Source organism: Muntiacus reevesi, chromosome 14 (assembly GCF_963930625.1).
Source record: "Muntiacus reevesi chromosome 14, mMunRee1.1, whole genome shotgun sequence".
Taxonomy (NCBI): Eukaryota; Metazoa; Chordata; class Mammalia; order Artiodactyla; family Cervidae; genus Muntiacus; species Muntiacus reevesi.
In genome coordinates, this window is record NC_089262.1 from 12,169,957 (window position 1) to 12,188,948 (window position 18,992).

An 18,992-nucleotide genomic window follows, 5' to 3' on the forward strand; every position below is an offset into this window, starting at 1 on the left:
CCAGCAAATTTGGAAAACTCAGCAGTGGCCACAGGATTGGAAAAGGTTGGTTTTCATTCCAATCCCTAAGAAAGGCAATGCCAAAGAATGCTCAAAGTACTACACAATTGCACTCATCTCACACGCTAGTAAAGTGATGCTTAAAATTCTCCAAGCCAGGCTTCAGCAATACATGAACCGTGAACTTCCAGATGTTCAAGCTGGTTTTAGAAAAGGCAGAGGAACCAGAGATCAAATTGCCAACATCCACTGGATCATCGAAAAAGCAAGAGAGTTCCAAAAAAACATCTATTTCTGCTTTATTGACTACACCAAAGCCTTTGCTTGTGTGGATCACAATAAATTGTGGAAAATTCTGAAAGAGATGGGAATACTAGATCACCTGACTTGCCTCTTGAGAAATCTGTATGCAGGTCAGGAAGCAACAGTTAGAACTAGATATGGAACAACGGACTGCTTCAAAGTTGGGAAAGGAGTACGTCAAGGCTGTATATTGTCACCTTGCTTATTTAACTTATATGCACAGTACATCATGAGAAACGCTGGGCTGGAGGAAGCACAAGCTGGAATCAAGATTGCCAGGAGAAATATCAATAACCTCAGATATGCAGATGATACCACCCTTATGGCAGAAAGTGAAGAAGAACTAAAGAGCCTCTTGATGAAAGTGAAAGAGGAGAGTGAAAAAGTTGGCTTAAAGCTCAACATTCAGAAAACTAAGATCATGGCATCTGGTCCCATCACTTCATGGCAAATAGATGGGGAAACAGTAGCTGACTCGATTTTTCTGGGCTCCAAAATCACTGAAGATAGTGATTGCAGACATGAAATTAAAAGAAGCTTACTCCTTGGAAGGAAAGTTATGACCAACATAGACAGCATTTTAAAAAGCAGAAACATTACTTTGCCAACAAAGGTCCATCTAGTCAAGTCTATGGTTTTTCCAGTGGTCATGTATGGATGTGAGATTTGGACTATAAAGAAAGCTGAGCACCAAAGAATTGATGCTTTGTGGTGTTGGAGAAGACTCTTGAGAGTCCCTTGGACTGCAAGGAGATCCAACCAGTCCATCCTAATGAAGATCAGTCCTGGGTGTTCATTGGAAGGACTGATGTTGAAGCTGAAACTCCAATATTTTGGCCACCTGATGTGAAGAGCTGACTCATTTGAAAAGACCCTGATGCTGGGAAAGATTGAGGGCAGGAGGAGAAGGGGACAACAGAGGATGAGATGGTTGGATGGCATCACTGACTCAATGGACATGGGTTTGGGTGGACTCTGGGAGTTCGTGATGGACAGGGAGGCCTGGTGTGCTGCGGTTCATGCGGTCTCGAAGAGTCAGACATGACTGAGCAACTGAACTGAACTGAAGTGAAAAACTAAATTGTAGATACATGTATGTGGGGAGAGAGGGAGAGAGACAGGGACATTATTTCTGAGACTGAGAGGTTGGCTCACTTATTTTTATGTTCTTCTTGCTTCTCTGTGTTTCCTAGGTTTACCTCTTTCTTATTTTCATTTTAATTACTAGCATTATTCTCTACCTGGCCCTGTTCTAAGCACTTTTAAATATCAGCTGGATAGTCACTGAATATTCACAACATGCTTAGGAAGTAGTAACTGTTACTTTCCCCATTTTTATAGATTAAAACATTGATGCCCAAGGATGTCGACTTACCTACTGGAGGTTGAAGCAAGAGATAGAAGCCCCACCCCTGCCCTGCAGGGAAAAGCAATTTGAGTTCATTCACTGTGGAGTGAAACTCCAAAATATCAAGAGCAGGATAATCAAGAGAGGAGGCTGGTCAGGGCCCAGATAAAAGATAAGAAACCACATAATTCTCATTCTCTAAGTCATGGAAACCCTCCCAACTAGAAAGTTCCTTGGGGGGTCAAAAAAGGAGTGGATCCCACCCCATAGTAAGTGATGTCAACTACCCATAGGCCTCTGGTGGAATCCACCTCGACTGACAGATGTCTGCGTGCACACACAGGAGGATCCCGAGATAAACCACACACAGACACAGAACCAGACAAATCAAAGTGACTGGCCAAAGGACACCCGGAAGAAATTCCCCATAAAAGCGATTTTAAATACCACAAGGGCACGACACTCTCTCTGAGCCTCCCCATGTGTCTTTCCACATGCAAGGTGCTCTTTTCCTCCTAACAAACACTTTACTGTCTCACTACTTTCCATCGCTGTGGGAATTCTTTCTTGCAAAGCTGAAGGGCCAGGGCCTGGTCACCAACCACTGGTCTAGTGGCGAGGATTCGGAGCTCTCACTCACTCTTGTGACCCGGCCTCAATCTCTGGCTGGGGAACCGAAGCCCAGCTTCAAGCTGCTGCAGCCCAAGGCCACCTGAGACCAAGGTCACACAGCTGAGACCAAGGTCAATCAACTGATGGGTACGGAAGCCACGATTCGGACCCAGAAAATCTGACTCCAGATTCTGTGTTACTAAATTAATATCTTTAAAAGAGAGGGATTCCCTAGTGGCTCCGTGGTAAGGAATCCGCCTGCCAATGCAGGGGACATGGGTTCGATCCCTAGTCAGAGAAGATCCCACAGCTAAGTCTGTGTGCCGCAATTACTAAAGCGCACATGCCCAGAGTCCATGCTCTGGCAAGAGAAGCCACCACAATAAGCCCGCACATCGCAAGGAAGAGCCCCCATTCATCCCAACTAGAGAAAGCCTGTGAGCACCAACAAAGACCCAGCACAGCCATAAATAATTTAAAAAAAAAAAAAAAAAGGAAAAAATAAAAAGAGAGAGAAAGGATAAAGGCAAAGGAAGGAAGCAAAGAAGGAAGAGAGGAAATTGCCTCAAGAGAACAATATACATTTGCTTTAAAAAAAAAAAAAGAAAGAAAGAAAGAAAGAAACCTTTGAAAACCATCTAATACCTATAAAATTTTATTTTTAAAAGAAATTTTCTTTTTCAAAAGGCAAAGAGAAAATGTAAACTGAAAAACACAGGTAACAGGCATTGAATTGGCTAATCCCTAATAAATTAACTGCAGGAATTCAGAATCATGCAAGCAAAGTGGCCTAAATAAGAGGCTCTTCTTTTTTTCCCCCACCTGAATACTTGGTGCTACAGCTCCCCTCTCAGAGCACAATCCTTTTCAAAGAGCTGGATTTACCTCTCTGCCCTGGGCAAGTCTGGACTTTGCCTCTCCAGAGCATGCCTCAACGTGACCAGCACGAAAGTCATCTTTTTTTTTTTTCTTTCGAACCAAGTTAAAAAAAAAAAGAAAAGAAACTGGAAAAGGCTAACACCCAAGCAGAAAGTATGTGTGTATGTGCTTAGTCACTCAGTCATGTCCAACTCTGAGACCCCTTGCACTGTAGCTTACCAGGCTCTTCGGTCCATGGGATTCTCCAGGCAAGAATACTAGAGTGGGTTGCTATTTCCTCTCCCAGGGGAGGGGATCCTCCTGACCCAGGCATCGAACCTGCCTCTCTTGTGTCTCCTGCATTGCAGGCAGATTCTTTACTCGCTGAGCCATTGGGGAAGTTTAAGCTGAAAGTACCTTAAAAATGAATTTGCACTCCATGTCTGTCTTCTTCAAGACCAAGGGCTGGAAACGAACCAATGCTATCTTTCTGCCGCTAAAACCAAACAGCCAGGTGGGCAGCCGGCTGTTCTGTGTGACTCTGTGTAAGGAGAGAAAGTGTCCACCCGAATGGCCCCCTTTCCTGGATGCACGCTTTTCGGGGTGACCAGACCCAAGGACTCAGGGTGGGGTTTCAGGGAGAGGAAGGAAAGGGGGAGAAGAGGAAGTGGAGGGGAAGAAACAGGAGAGAGAGGTGACAAGAGCAGTGAAGACAGAAAAGAGATGGATGTGGTGGGGGAGCTCTTTTTCTATCTTTCTTCCTTTTTTTTAAATAAAATCTGGGGGGAGGGTGTGTTTTATGTTTAAATATTTATTTATTTATTTGGCCTCACTGGGTTTTAGTTGCAGAACTCAGGATCTTTAGCTGCAGCATGTGGGACCTAGCTCCCTGACCAAGGATTGAACCCGGGTCCGCTGCCTTGGGAGCATGGAGTCTTAACCACCGGGCCACCAGGGAAATCTCTCATTTTTCTACAACTGTGGTTGACACATCGAGGAAGGGGTCACACACATCTGTTGAAACTCACATAGTCTAAACACAAGAAGAGAACTATCTCATTCTTGTCCTCTGCCCCTAGGTGCGGACTTCAAGGCAAACATCATCTGCAGAGGTGGGGAATGTGTCTTGATCTTTTAAAACACACGGCCAGGATTAAATGTGGTAGGGAAGTCTGAGTGTCATATGTAACAAGCACTTGACAAAATCCTTTCTTTCACCGCAATATCCTTCAGTACACACAGCAGGAATTAACAGATTTGTTAACAGTAATCTTAATATAAATAAAGAAAGTGCTGTGTGGGTGATGAAGACCCAAGCCCCCAAATCAGCGTGTCACAAATCCCCAAGGAATGCGACTGATGACATTCGCCCATTCAGCTCATCCAGGTACCTAGCTCCCAGGAAGCAGGTATTTTTTTCAACAGTCAAGGATTAAATGGTTTTCAGAGACTTGTGCAAAGGGCTTCTCGACCCCACTTCACAGAACCAATGGTGTGCCTGGTCTGAACTCACCAAAGATTCACTGGGTGGTAGTTATTACTTGAGGTGCAGGAGCAGAAATTGCTGAGCTAAATTGAGTAGCTGGAAAGAGCCTAGAATTCCCAAAACCCAATGATCTGCACAGGATGACTGACTACCTCCCACTGCCCAACAGACACACTACTCCCACCATGTCCAGCGTTTTTGCTGGTTTAGTCGCTAAGTCGTGTCCGACTCTTGCGGCCCCATGGACCGTAGCCTGCGAGGCTCTTCTGTCCGTGGGATTCTCCAGACAAGAATACTGGAGTAAGTTTCCATTTCCTTCTCCAGGGGATCTTCCCAACCCAGGGATTGAACCCGGGTCTCCTGTATCGCAGGCAGATTCTTTACTGACTGAGCTATGAGGGAAACCCCCACCAAGTCCAGCAGACCTTATCAAAAAAAAAAAAAAAAACCCACCAGGGACTTCCCTGGTGGTCCAGTGGTTGGGACTGTGCGCTTCCACTGCTGGGGGCAGGGGTTCAATCCTTGGTCAGGGAACTAAGATTCCAGAAGCCAAAAGGCATGGCCACACACACACACAAATAATCCACCCAATTCCCAGATTACCCACACAATTGCACATTTAAGAAATCCAAAGGAGGATGGAGATAAAGGTAAGAATGAAGGAAAACCCATGATATCTCTTTTCAGAATTTTTGCATCACTGTTATTAACAGATCATTGGCACCTATCGTTCCTCTGAAGCCTTTGTCCAAAACAGATGAATATTTTAACTTAATATCTTTATACTTATGCATTTACCTGTGATGGCCTAAGTCCTGTTTTTATTTCATTTTGGTGCCAGTGGCCTACAAATTTGCCTTTAGACATCTATTCTGAACAAATTCCACTGCAAGAATACCTCTCTATATTTGGGGAGATTCCCTTGTAATGGAGCTGACTTAAGTGACATGCTTAATAAAGAAATGCCCAAGTTACTGGTATTTCAGTGCCATGTAATGTTATCTCTCAATACAAAAAAGGAGATCAAGAAAGTAAGAATACATGATTAGCCATTTTGAAATTTTTGTGGTAAATTTAAAATATTAGATCACTGGCCATATATGAACACACAGTTACCAAGACAGAACTAAAAACTCCCAGGATGAAACTTAACCAGCTTCTCCTAAACCAACCATCACTACAGGGACCACTAGATAATGACCCACTCACTTCCTTGGATGTCTTAACTATCCCACAAACACCAGAGCTCTTTTTTGGGAAGTGGAAATCTATTTCTGTTATTCATTAACACCCTTAAAGTGTATATAAGCTGATGAGAGAGCAGTGGGGAGTCACAAATACAAGGTATGATTAAGGTTTTCAATGAAGGGCCAGTGGATGCCCACTTTTTTCCTCAGTACGGCCTGTCTACACATGCTCAGCTTTAAAATGGAGGATCTAAAATTCTAACGAAGATCAAACCAGGTCTCAAAGTCACGATGAAGTTGTTGTTCAATCAATAAGTCATGGCCAACTCTTTGCAACCCCACAGACTGCAACACACCAAGCTCCCCTGTCCTTCACTATCTCCACGAGTCTGCTCAAACTAATGTCCACTGAGTCGGTGATGCTATCTAACCATCTCAGCCTCTGCCACCCTCTTCTCCTTTTGCTCTCAATCTTTCCCAGCGTCAGGGTCTCTTCCAATGAGTCAGCTGTTCGCATCAGGTGGCCAAAGTACTGGAGCTTCAGCATCAGTCCTTCCAATAAATATTCATGATGAAGTTAATGAACAAATATAACCATGATGCAGATGCTACCACAGGTCCAGAAAGAAGTTAAATCTGCTGTGTTTTTATTATTCTCTCTAAAATATCTCCTTAAGCAGGTGGAACATATTTTCAAGGTACATGAAGGGACTTGGGAGGGAGTTCTCATTTTTAAGTTTCTAGGTCTCCACAAGCCTGGTATAAGAATGCTGGATACACAAGGGCTGTGAGATTAACTCTCTCAGCAAGAGGATATCAGCAAAGAATATCAAATATTCCACCCACTCTGTTATCAGTTGTAAAGGTAGCAAAATAGAGATCACATAGAGTTTCAGTTCAGTTCAGTCGATCAGTCAAGTCCGACTCTTTGCGACCCCATGGACTGCAGCACACCAGGCTTCCCTGTCCATCACCAACTTCTAGTGTTTTGCTCAAACTCATGTCCATCGAGTCAGTGATGCCATCCAATCATCTCATCCTCTGTCACCCCCTTCTCCTCCCACTTTCAATCTTTTCCAGCATCAGGGTCTTTTCCAATAAATCAGTTGTTCACATCGGGTGGCCAAAGTATTGGAGCTCCAGCTTCAGCATCAGTCCTTTCAATGAATATTTAGGACTGATTTCCTTTAGGATGGACTGGTTGAATCTCCTTACAGTCCAAGGGACTCTTCTCCAATACTACAGTTCAAAAGCATCAATTCTTCGGTGCTCAGCTTTCCTCACAGTCCAACTCTCACATCCATACAAGAAAAAACCACAGCTTTGACTAGATGGACCTTTATTGGCAAAGTAATGTCTCTGCTTTTTGATAAGCTGTCTAGGTTGGTCATAGCTTTTCTTCCAAGAAGCAAGCGTCTTTTAATTTCAAGGTTACAGTCACCATCTGCAGTGATTTTGGAGCCCAAAAAAATAAAATCTGCCACTGTTTCCATTGTTTCCCCATTTATTTGCCAGGAAGTGATGGGACCGGATGCCATGATCTTCGCTTTTTCAATGTTGAGTTTTAAGCCAGCTTTTTCACTTTCTTCAAGAGGCTCTTCAGTTCCCCTTCCCTCTCTGCCACGTAGACTTTAGTCTCATGAAGTATCCTTGGTTAATAAGCCTTTTTAATTGCCTAAATATTCAGCATACAGACACAGACAGACATAGGTGTTTTCCCTAACAGCAGAGGGGCATAAATAAAATGAATCCTACACTCATCCTCAAAAAGAGTTTGAAAAGCTTGATCATGGTTACAAAAAAAGAGATTTGTTTCATAGGTGGTTCTGGAATCAGCCTCACTAATTTATAGCCACACCCAACGCAGTAAGGAACCCAAAGCCAGGTGTGATGCCCTAGCCTCCTGATGTCTAGAGGAACCTGGCCGAGCACCCATCCCATGCCCTTTCCAAGACTTCAGTAGACCCCCACGGGACTGACAGGCTCAAGATCAGCTCCAGCTCTGAGCTTCTTCCTTTTGGGGGGGGGGGGGGGTCAAGTGTACAACATGGCCCTTGCTCAAATCCTAGGAAATCACAAAGTAGCTTGTGAACAGAGCGGACCCGTCAAAGCAAAAGAAAGAAGAAAGCTTCCAAATGAACCACAGGCATTCCCAACCTCAGGCTCTCTGCTCACACCTCGCCTGGAGAATTTTTCCATGACTCTTCCACTGCACTTGACCCAACCCCTGTCTCCAGACATCCCCAGCCTTCCTCCCAAGAGCTTCATTTATCCTCCACCCCTCATCCACCCAGAGAGTGAACTTGCTGTAAATGACTCTCCTGAGTTGTAAGGCTTTGCACTCAGGTCTCATCTCCCACCTCCAGTGACTTAACAGGAATGTGGTTGTTTTTCCCAAAGACAATTTCCTTCCTCAAACGGAATTCTGCCATTGATAAAATGATGTATGGTGACTTTCCTAAAAAAGTACTACCATCAGTTCTGTGACAGCCCAAATAGGAGGATACATTAAAGAACCTTTAAAATCATGACTTTAAGAAACTCAAGCAAAATAGTCATACCATGAACAAAGATGGAAGAGTAGTCTCCTGCTGTAAAATGACTTATTGAGCACTACAAGCATGAAAGATACCTAACCCCAGACCCACAACAACTACATATAATCAAAGTCTGCCCTTGAGACAGGAAGGGGCACAGCCTTTAAAGGAATGACATAGCCATCGAGGACACAGCATGAACTAGTCAGAACCAACGAGGTCCAAGAGGGAGGAGGAGTCGACTTCCACTAGACTTCAAGCTCATTGTAAAACACCAGCAAGTTAAATAGCACAGCCTCTGGTACCATGACAGTTCCTAGGCCGAACATAAAAGTGAACAAGTGGCTGGTGGCCCAGTTTCTGGAAATCCCCACCCCTTCCTCAAAACAGCTGGAATACTCCCCCTTCTAATTACCAACCCTATAAAAACTGACAACTCCATACTCTGATGCTGCTATTGCCTTGTAAGATGGCCCACACTCTGTCTACAGAGAATGTTTTTCCCTGAATAAACCTTCTTTCACTTTACTATGACTTGCTCTTGAATTCTTTACTGTGTTCTGTCCGTAGTCCGAGTCCCAGGTCGGGAAAGAAGACTCCTCAAAACAATGCAACTTGCAATAGGGGAATTTATTACTGACTCGAGCCAGGGCCTCCTGCCCTCACCAAGGGTGTGAGGGCAAAAAGGCCCCGAGCCCCAGTTCTCTCGGGTATTTATTAGGTCAAAAAAAAGCAGCAGGTAGTTGGCGCAAGTAGACTGGTTACAAGTTGCAAGGCAATTTTTCTTGGCCCAACATGGGGCTTTCAGTTTTCCCCTGATAGGTTCCCTTTTTCTTGCTAGGCATATGTTGATTGGCTAGCTCCAGGAGGCCTGATAATTATGTTGCCCCGGGAAACTAGGCCCACTTCTAATCTAGGCTGCCTGTCATGGTGTTAGCCGTGACAGCCTCACAACTGCAGAAGCCAAGAACCCATACTCAGCGGCTGTCACATGGACTCGCGTGAGACCTGGGACATGATCACCCTCTCCAGCCCCACTTTCTTTCCTGCAATAATATGACAAGGAAAACAAGGTTGACTTTACTTTCTGACATTCTGTGGCATTAGTTCTACAGAGGAGCCAGCACAGGGCTGACAGTCTTCTCCACTTACAAGCTTCAGTAGAAATGGATTGTAACCTAGGCGAAGAAGAAGGACTTCAAGTTGAGAGCTCTTCACCCAGTTCCTGGGCTTCCCTGGTGGCTCAGATGGTAAAGAATCTGCCTGCAATGTAGAAGACCTGGGTTTGATCTCTGGGTCAGGAAGATCCCCTGGAGAAGGGGATGGCAACCCTCTCCAGTATTCTTGCCTGGAGAATCCCATGGAGAGGAGCCTGATGGGCCACAGTCCAAGGGGTCTCAAAGAATAGGACACGACTGAGTATGTGCGTGTCTCGGCCGGCTCAACCTCTTTGCTCCAAGACTGTTGCTCACCCAATCTGTCTCTCTGCTGCCGTTGCCACGTTTGCCTGGAGTATCTCTGCTGCCTGCGTGGCAAGCTGTTTGCCACCTTAGGTTCACTTGGAAAGGGTGTGCAAGTGCATTGCCACCATCCATCTTCAGCAGCATCTCTCCATCACACAAGAGTGGCAGTGAACACGGATCAATGCAGGCAGGCTGACCACATGCCAGGAGCTCCCAGTCACAAGCTCGTCAGCAGGCAGGACTCGGAGGAGCTGTTGTTGTTCTTCAGCCACTAAGCCGTGTCTGACTCTGTGACCCCAGAGGACTGCAGCACCCCAGACTTCCCTGTCCTTCACTATCTCCTGGAGTTTGCTCGCATTCATATCCATTGAGTCGGTGACACCATCCAACCACCTCATCCACTAAGGGGGCCAATTTCAGGCTTTGCCCCACACTGATTTCCCTGTGTTATTCATGCCACCATAACCATGTGCATTTTGTGCTGAATCGGTTTTCATTTTAACTTGTTTAGGATTTTCAGCAGTGTTTGGCATGCATGCCTTCCCAATGAGATGGTTAAACCTTTTTTGAGAATGAAGACCTGTACTTTCAGTTTCTTTTATATCCCCCTCGATGCCTTGTAAAGCACAGCAGCCACAACTGGCATTCAACAAATGATGTCCGGTACCCCTCCACCAAAGCCAGCCCAAGGGAAAACTGGGACAAAGGCAAAATTATTCATTAGCTCTTTCCTTCCTTCCTTCCACTCCTTCACCTCTTCTCCCTCTCCATCCTCCCGCCAGAGCCAAGAGCTCCCATGTAAACCATTATAGCACTTACTTAGGCCAACGTGGGGTGGGTCTCAATTTAGTGGGGCCTGAGGCATATGCAAATTGGGGGTCTCACATTAAAAAAAGAGATAAAAATAAAGTGTTAGTCACTCAATCATGTCCAACTCTTTGTGACCCCGTGAACTGTAGCCTGCCCTCCAGGATCCTCTGTCCATGGGATTTTCCAGGCAAGAATAGTGGAAAGGGTAGTCATTCCCTTCTTCAGGAGATCTTCCCAATCCAAGGATCAAATCCATGTCTCTCACATTGGAGACAGATTCTTTACCATCTAAGCCACCAGGTTTATGCAACTTGGTGGGGGAGGTGGGTCCCACATTAAGAAAGAGAATTAGAAACACAAAATTAGGCACTAAAGTGAATATTTAGGTAGAAAGAACAAATAAAATATAGCAAATTACAAATTTCTTAAGGCTGGTAACACAAAACCGAGGAAATAAATAACAGAATATTTGTATTAATTTCCTAGAAAACTTTTACGTCAAAATAGATATATAGAGAGATATAGATAGACACAGTTTTGGCTGAAAACTCTTTGATCTCCTTACAACAACTTTGCAATGCCTTCTATAGAGTGAATACAAAGATAATTTAGCCCTTCCTTCAGCAGGATTGAATGAGATTTGTCTTTTATGATGAAGAGATGGTATACTCAAAACATGCAAGTTCCCCAGACAGATGTATTGGCTATTTACAGTTTACAGGTTTGGGCCCTACAAACACAGGGATTTTTGATCAAATCTATTTTGCACAACTTCTTTCCTAAAGGAAGAAAATGTATCGTGTGTTTATATTATTACACTATTATATAATTATATTATTACACTACACGGGCAGTCATGACAGAACAGAATTTGCATTTTTCAGTAGACCGTGATGAGAACCCGGTGCTCCACTTTGAACGCATCTGGTGATTAAACGTTTTCTGTAGCTAGCTTCTGGCTCATCCATTTCAAACCAAGTCTCTCCTCCATGGAGCCCTTCTTTCCATGAAGGGAACCACAAGACGCTTCTACATTGAACACGACCTCAGCCTTGAGCCTCTAGGTCATGAGTCTGGCCAAGTGGACACAGCAGGAGGAATGCTTAGCAGAGACATGTAGCAAAACATACTTGTGCTAGCACTTTGATATATCCCCACGTTAAGGTAATAAAGATGATGCAACTTCTGCCTTGTTCTCTGGAAATCTCTCTTTGGAGGCTCTCAGCCACCATGAAAGCAGTCAGCTGCCCTGAGATCACCTTGCTGTGAGGAAGCCTATACGTAGAGACCAATCACGTGGAGCCCTGTCTCAGACCAGTCAAGTCCGATGTGAGACACAGGAAGAGAGAGATGCCTATCCAGTCCTCGCTCCTCCAGCCGCCAAACAAAAACCACCCAGCTGAGCCCATTCCCGGATTCCTGACCCATGGAAACTAGACAACATAGTACAGTGATTGGTGCTATTTTAAGCTAGTAAGTTTGGGATGACCTCAAGAGCAGCAATGGCAATCATCATAACCTCCAACTTTCCAGAGTTGCCACACTCACCTGAAAGGAAACACTTCTAATATTGCTGCTCAGTATCCATCTAAACATTGTTTGCTGTAAAACAGGGATGTCAAATCTAGGTCAAGGTTCCTCCTGGCCCAGCTGGTCCTTATCTGAATGGCAGCAGCCAACTTTCTGCCAAGACATCCCCTGAGTCCCCAACACAGCCCCTGACACTTGAACTTCTTTGGGGAGGGTTGCCGGAGTCCAAGGTGACTGCTTCCTCTGGGCTAAGCCTTGCTTTGCTCCTTTGTAATGAGCAATAACATGGACACTTCAAGACACCAATGCATCACAAATCCTTTTATTCTTTACCCTGAATAAGCTAAACAATGTTCGGAAGTGGCCCACCGAGCTTTCAGCCCTCCAAGAGTAAGATTCTTTATTTTTTCTGAAGTCCAAGCAATGCAAGGAAGTCCATGACCACTCCCTTGGTGGTGGGTGCAAGGGGGGTGAGGGTGGGTTTCCCACATTCCACATCTTATTGGCCCAACCAGGAGGCTGCTTCAAGAAAGAAAGAATTCTGACTCTTCACAGTATCTCTCCTAGGGCAGAAATGTTGGCCCATGGGAACCCAATCATAATTCTACTACCTATCTGGGGTAGGAACAATGACAGGACTTATTAAAATAGCATAACATCTGGTAGGCAGAAACTTTGTCAGGAATCTGACAAGCATTCCATGTTCACTCTCCTTCCTCAATATGTATGATCCACCTCCTTCAAGACAGGACCAAGTCACTTATCTGCATTACTCAAAACCAGTAAGCAGTGGTCACAATCTGCTCATCTCAACTGGTCCCCAAAGAAACAGGGAGAATAATCATTAATTGTGTAGTGAGTGTTAGGGGAACTTCAAAATCCTCAAGGGAAACTTGATAAAAGCATCTGCAAGAAAGCATGTAATACATATTGTTGCTCAATCGCTCAGTTGTGTCTGACTCTTTGCGACCCCATGAACTTGCAGCACGCCAGGCTTCCCTGTCCTTCACCATCTCCCAGAGCTTGCTCAAACTCACGTCCTCTGAGTTGATGATGAAATCCAACCATCATGTTGCAGGAGGGGGAAAGAAGAGGAGGGAGGGGAAGGGAAGGAGGGAGGAAGAGAGAAGCAAGAAGAAATGAAGAAAGCAAGGGAGGGAAGGAAAAATGGAGGCAGAAAAGAACGTGTGTGCATGTGTGCACAGTCACATCCGACTCTTTGCAACACTCTAGACCATAGCCCACCAGGCTCCTCTATCCATGGGGTTTTTCAGGCAAGAATACTGGAGTCGGTTGCCATTTTCTCCTCCAGGGGATCTTCCTGACTCAGGGATCGAAACCACATCTCCTGCATTGCAGGCAGATTCTTCACCACTGAGCCATCAGGGAAGCCTGGCAGAAAAGAAAGGCAACTCATACCCCCCAGAGCCCTTCCACAGTTCTGCAAACAAAGTAGGCACTTTAATAAGTGTTTTTTTGAATCGAACCAAACTGCTCAAGTATCCTCTAATTTCATCTTTCCTACCCCAGCCTCAAGCATGAGTTAAATCGGAAAGAAAGCATTCATTCAGGTTCCAACCAACAAACCACCCATGGGACCTGGTGATGGAGTGGGCCTGGCCCTGAGGGTGGAGTCACACAGATCCAAGCAACATCTTGAATGCTAAACTCCTCCCAGGAGCCTCATCCAATAGCCTGGGAAACCAAAATACCCCTGGGAGGCAATTTACTCTGGAGTTGAAACTCTCGGTTTTTATTCATAAACAAAGTAAGGCGTGAGCAGTTGTTCCACCCTTTTTGGTCTATTTGCTATAAGTAAGGCTACAAAGAGTGAAGCCAAATGCAAACAGCAGAGAGGTATAAATAAACAGCCACGGTGCTCAGTGCCAGGAAAGAGCTTAGCGTGACGAAAGGAGAAAATGTAACAGGTAAACTTCCTTCTGACATTTCTCACGCAGCAGGAATCAATTCCTCGAAATAGCAGCCTTTCTCTAATGCTTTACTGACCTCGGACAAAGGAGAACAGCAGCATCCTTGACCCTCCCCAGGGAATTGAGAGCTCCACAGAGGTCACATTTCCCAGCTGTGACAATTTATTATGTCTCATTGTCCATTTGCTTCTATTTTTCCTAAATAATGTAACCACAGAAATCCACACTGAAACTGTACCCTTCTGGGTACAAAAGCCCCTCCGTGTCCCTCATCTCTTGTTTGTAGAAAAAGCTTTGGTCTCCTAGGCCTTCCGAGTTCCAAAGAGCAGGCTTAAGCAGTTACTAATTAGGGAACGGAGGGAATGCAGAAACAAAGGAAAAGCAGTCAAGCAAGAAAAGTAATGATAGCTTTAAAAGAGTCCTGTTCCTCCTCAAGGGATATGCACACACACACACACACACCCCCCATTCTGAGCACAGCTTTGAGTTGCTCTGCAGAAGCGAAGACTCCCCACCCACCCACAGGTGGAGGATAGTGACTGCATGCTGGCTACAAGCACCAGACCCCAGACTGGTTGGAATCAGACAGCTGATGACTAAGATATCCTAAACATCACCCTGTTACCTCACCACCAACCAATCAGAAGAAAGCCCATGAGCTGCAGCCTTCATCCCAAACACTGCCTTTGAAAACTCTCCCCTGAAAGCCATCAGAGTGTGTGTATGTGTATGTGAGTGTGTGTGTGCTTGTATATATATATATATATATGTTTGCATTTTACTTAACTATATAACTTAAAAATAAACTGACAGTTTATATTTAAACAGCTTTCCAGGAGGCACTAGCGGTAAAGAACCCGTCTGCCAATGCAGTAGACATAAGGAAGAAAGTGAAAGTCACGTCTGACTCTTTGCAACCCCATGGACTATACAGTCCATGGAATGCTCTAGGCCAGAATACTGGAGTGGGTAGCCTTCCCTTCTCAAGGGGATCTTCCCAACCCAAGGATCGAACCCAGGCAGGTCTCCTGCATTGCAGGTGGATTCTTTTTACCAACTGAGCTATGAGGGAACAGGGGTTCAATCCATGGGTCAGGAAAATCACTGGAGAAGGAAATGGCAACCCACTCCAGTATTCTTACCTGGAGAATCCCACAGACAGAAGAGCCTGGTGGGCTACAGTCCATAGGATCGCAAAAAGTCAGACACAACTGAAGCAACTTAGCACATATATATACTACATTAGCAGCCTACATTTTTCAATCTTAAAGTGAGCATAATTAATAAAACATAAAAGAGTATTGCTTTAGACTAAGAACCATATTTTTATATCCTTACAGGGATAAAACTTGATAAACCTATGTAAGATTATAGAATATATGAAGTTTAAATTAAGATATACAAAAATATCATTGGTTTATTGGCATTAGCTGTTGCAATGCCATCTGTCATTTCAGGGTCTCTACTTTCCTGGACAGAAAATGGGTAAGAGTTACTAAAAAGATTAAATGAACTAGCAGGTATTCATCTTAATGAAATACAACAGATATTTTGGAAATTCCAAATATTTATGGCATATAAGTTACATGAAAATAAGAACAATAATATGAGTCTATCATGGCAAGATGGTCACAAAAATAAAACAGTTTGTGAAAGGTAAGTATCTACAGAGGGGAGGAAACTGTTGAAGCATCATACACATAAACTATATGTACGTGTATGTGTGCTCAGCCACTCAGTCGTATCTGACTCTGCAACCCCATGGACTGCAGCCCACCAGGCTCCTCTGTCCACGGGATTCTCCAGGCAAGAATACTGGAGTAGGTTGCCATGCCCTCATCCAGGGGATCTTACCCACCCAAGGATCGAATCTGCATCTCTTGCATCTCCTGCATTGGCAGGTGGGGTCTTTACCACTGAGCCACCTGGGAAGCCACATAAACTGTATACATTGCTCTTAATTAAATCAGTATTAAATTTACGTTTATTAAATCATGACAGGATGCACATTTCCTTGATTAGCATAATATATTCCTATAGTAATGCAGCTTTAGCAGTATTAGTAAAAGTCATTCAGTCGTGTCAGCTCTTTGCCACCCCGTGGACTATAGCCTGCCAGGCTCCACTGTCCATGGAGGCAAGAATACTGAAGTGGATAGCCATTCCCTTCTCCTGGGGATCTTCCCCACCCAGGGATGAAAACCAGGTCTCCTGCATTGCAGGCAGATTCTTTACCATCTGAGCCACCAGGGAAGCCCAATATAGCTATAGCTAGTGTAAATGAAAAAAAATGTATAATGTAACCACAGAAATCCATATTGAAACTGGTCGCGACCCTCTGAGGCCCTCCTGGGTACAAAAGCCCCTCCCTGTGCCCTGTTTCTTGTTTGCAGAAAAGGCTTTATAGTCTCCTAGACGTTCCCTGAGTTCCAAAAAGCAGGAATCACCTTGGAAAACAAAGGCAAAAACAAGTAGGCGAATTTTTTTTCACCCTATAAAACTCATTTAAGAGAGCAAAGACAAATGGAGTGAAACCTGATTTAAACGCGCAGAATTCCTTTCCAGCCTCCTCTCCCCTGCCCTGCACTGAGACGAAAGTCCAAGACACCAGGAAACCACCCAACAAGGCTTCCTTGCACACCGTCTGGCTCCCACTCTCCAAGGGAACTAAACATTTGCTTTTGTCCAAACCCAAGGGCTAACGAGAGCTAGTAACAGCCAACAAACTTCACACAAAAGCGGCCTCCGCCACGCCTGGATATATCTGATGCTCGCTCCGGGTCAGTGGGTAGCTTGGGTCCACGGGTGGCCTTTCCGCAGCAAGCTGATGATAAAATGAGAAAGGCGGTCCCTAAACCTGAGCTTCTGCACTTTACGCGCGCCCTGCTGGACTTGATCGACCACCACCACCTCCTGAGGGAAACAAGCAAAACTCAGAGACCAGCAACTCTAGCCCCACAAGCTCATCAAAGTGTCTTCAGGCCACGCGGCCGGAATCTGAAGCCGGGAATTAAGCCCGCCCATCCCCTCCCCGTGACCGCGTGGACTCCGGGGAGTCCCCAGCACCCAGCAGCTCCGAGGCCGCGCATGCGCCGTGGCGGGGGCGGGGCGGGGGGTGGGAGCCGCGCGGAAGGACCGTGCACAGTACCAGCTTGTCCATGGCGCTGCGCTCCGGTGCTCCGGGGGCGACACGCGACGGGTGGGGGCCCAGCCGGCCGGTGTTGGGCTCTGCTGCCCACCCCCCACCTCTGTCCCCAGCTCGCGCCGTTCCTAGGCGTCTGCTCGGGTTGCTTCTTGCTGGGCTAGGCCGGCTGTTTGCGGCTCACGTGGTTGCCATGGCGACGAGCTTTGCTCCGCCTGGACCAAGGTCCCTCCTCCCGTTCCCGCTGCTCCTCGGGAAGTCGAAGTCCCGAGGGCATCGAAGTCCAGAGTGGCTCTGGACTTCATTGCAGCGCTCTCGACACAGGTCCCAGCAGAGAGGAAAGCCAGAGTTTTCGGCTTCTGAGCCCCAGATACCGTGTTTGGGATGCTTTCCATCAAATTTCTGTTGGCTCTCATCTGAAGGTTACCTCTGGCATCAGCCAAGTCCACACATTTGGAATTTCTCTGCAGAGTTTTCTATGTTTCTAGCTTAAGGAAAAAAAAAAAAAAAAAACGTATTCAAAAGGAGACAGTATGTTTCCATTTTAATTTCACAGCTCCCCACAGCTTTGCCTTGTACTGTGGCTCCTTGTTGCTTCCTTATCAGGTACCTTCACAGCTGATTCTCTAGCCTAGAAATGGATTCTCTGGAAATGTTTAACCTGTATTTCCATCTCTGCAAACTGTCCTCAATCAGTGGGGCTAGGACTGCCCATCAGAAATATGTCTGCCACATGTGTCAGTTTATACCTCTAGGAGCCATGTTTTTAAAAGTAAAAGGAATCAGGTGAAATTTTTTCAGTAATATTTACCCCAAAGCATTGTTACGAGTCCAGCTTCACTCTGCTGACCGCACAGAGGCCAATCCAGAGACCGAAGAATCCAAGAGATGAGGTGTTGAGGCAAGGGATATGACTATTCCGACAGCCCATCCACTGACAGCTGACAGACAGGATGGCAGACTAACATCCCAAAATAACCGTCTTACCGGGGTCTGCCTGAAGATTCCTTTATGGGTCAGAGACTGGGGAGAGGAGGTAAGGAAACAAAGCAAAGAGGCCTTTTACTCTTAGAAGTATCTCCTAGAATGGCAAGCCTCAGGCGGGAGGATGTCTTCATTTCTTCTCTCCTGCCATCTACAGGTGGACAGGGTTCTGAAAAAAAAAAGTACTTTAACAGGCAGAGGGGGAGGATTCTCTGAGGCAGACCCTTATGTATGATTATAATAACAAAAGCAATGGCAAGCAAGTCAGTGTCAACAAGGTGTGGATTGACTTCTCTCTGCAACAGCATCGCTGACTCAATGGACATGAATTTGAGCAAACTCCAGGAGATGATGAAAGAGAGGATCCTGGCATGATACGGTCCATTTGGTCACAAAGGATCAGACACGGCTTAGCAACTCAACAACAACATCCAAAATATTTCAACATAGCATCAATATAACAGTTATTCATGAGATATTTTACATCCTTTTTATCATACTATATCCTCAATTTTTTTTTAATTGGCTTCACTGGATCTTGGTTGCTGTGTGTGGGCTGGTTGTGGAGAGCTGAGGTTACTCTCCAGTTATGGTGCTCAGGCTTCTCATTGAGGTGGCTTCTCTTGTTTCAATAGAAAAGGAAATGGCAACCCACTCCAGTATTCTTGCCTGGAGAAGCCCATGGACAGAGGAACCTGGTGGGCTGCCGTCTGTGGGGTCTCACAGAATCGGACATGACTGAAGTGACAGTGGCAGCAGCAGCAGCTCTTGTCAGAGAATGGGCTTTAGGGTGTTTGGACT

The 18,992-nt window shown here is 45.4% G+C and overlaps 1 protein-coding gene across 1 annotated transcript in view; it reads right to left on the minus strand.

Annotated features, from left to right (window-relative positions):
• The window catches only part of DNAH5 (dynein axonemal heavy chain 5), a 308,357-nt gene extending 291,032 nt beyond the window's left edge, over nt 1-17,325 (minus strand). Inside the window, exon 1 of the mRNA XM_065905594.1 lies at nt 17,214-17,325. Within this exon, the coding sequence (XP_065761666.1) occupies nt 17,214-17,225 (12 nt within the window). The 5' untranslated portion in view covers nt 17,226-17,325. The remainder of the gene's footprint in view (nt 1-17,213) is intronic.
• Between the last annotated feature and the right edge of the window lie 1,667 nt (nt 17,326-18,992).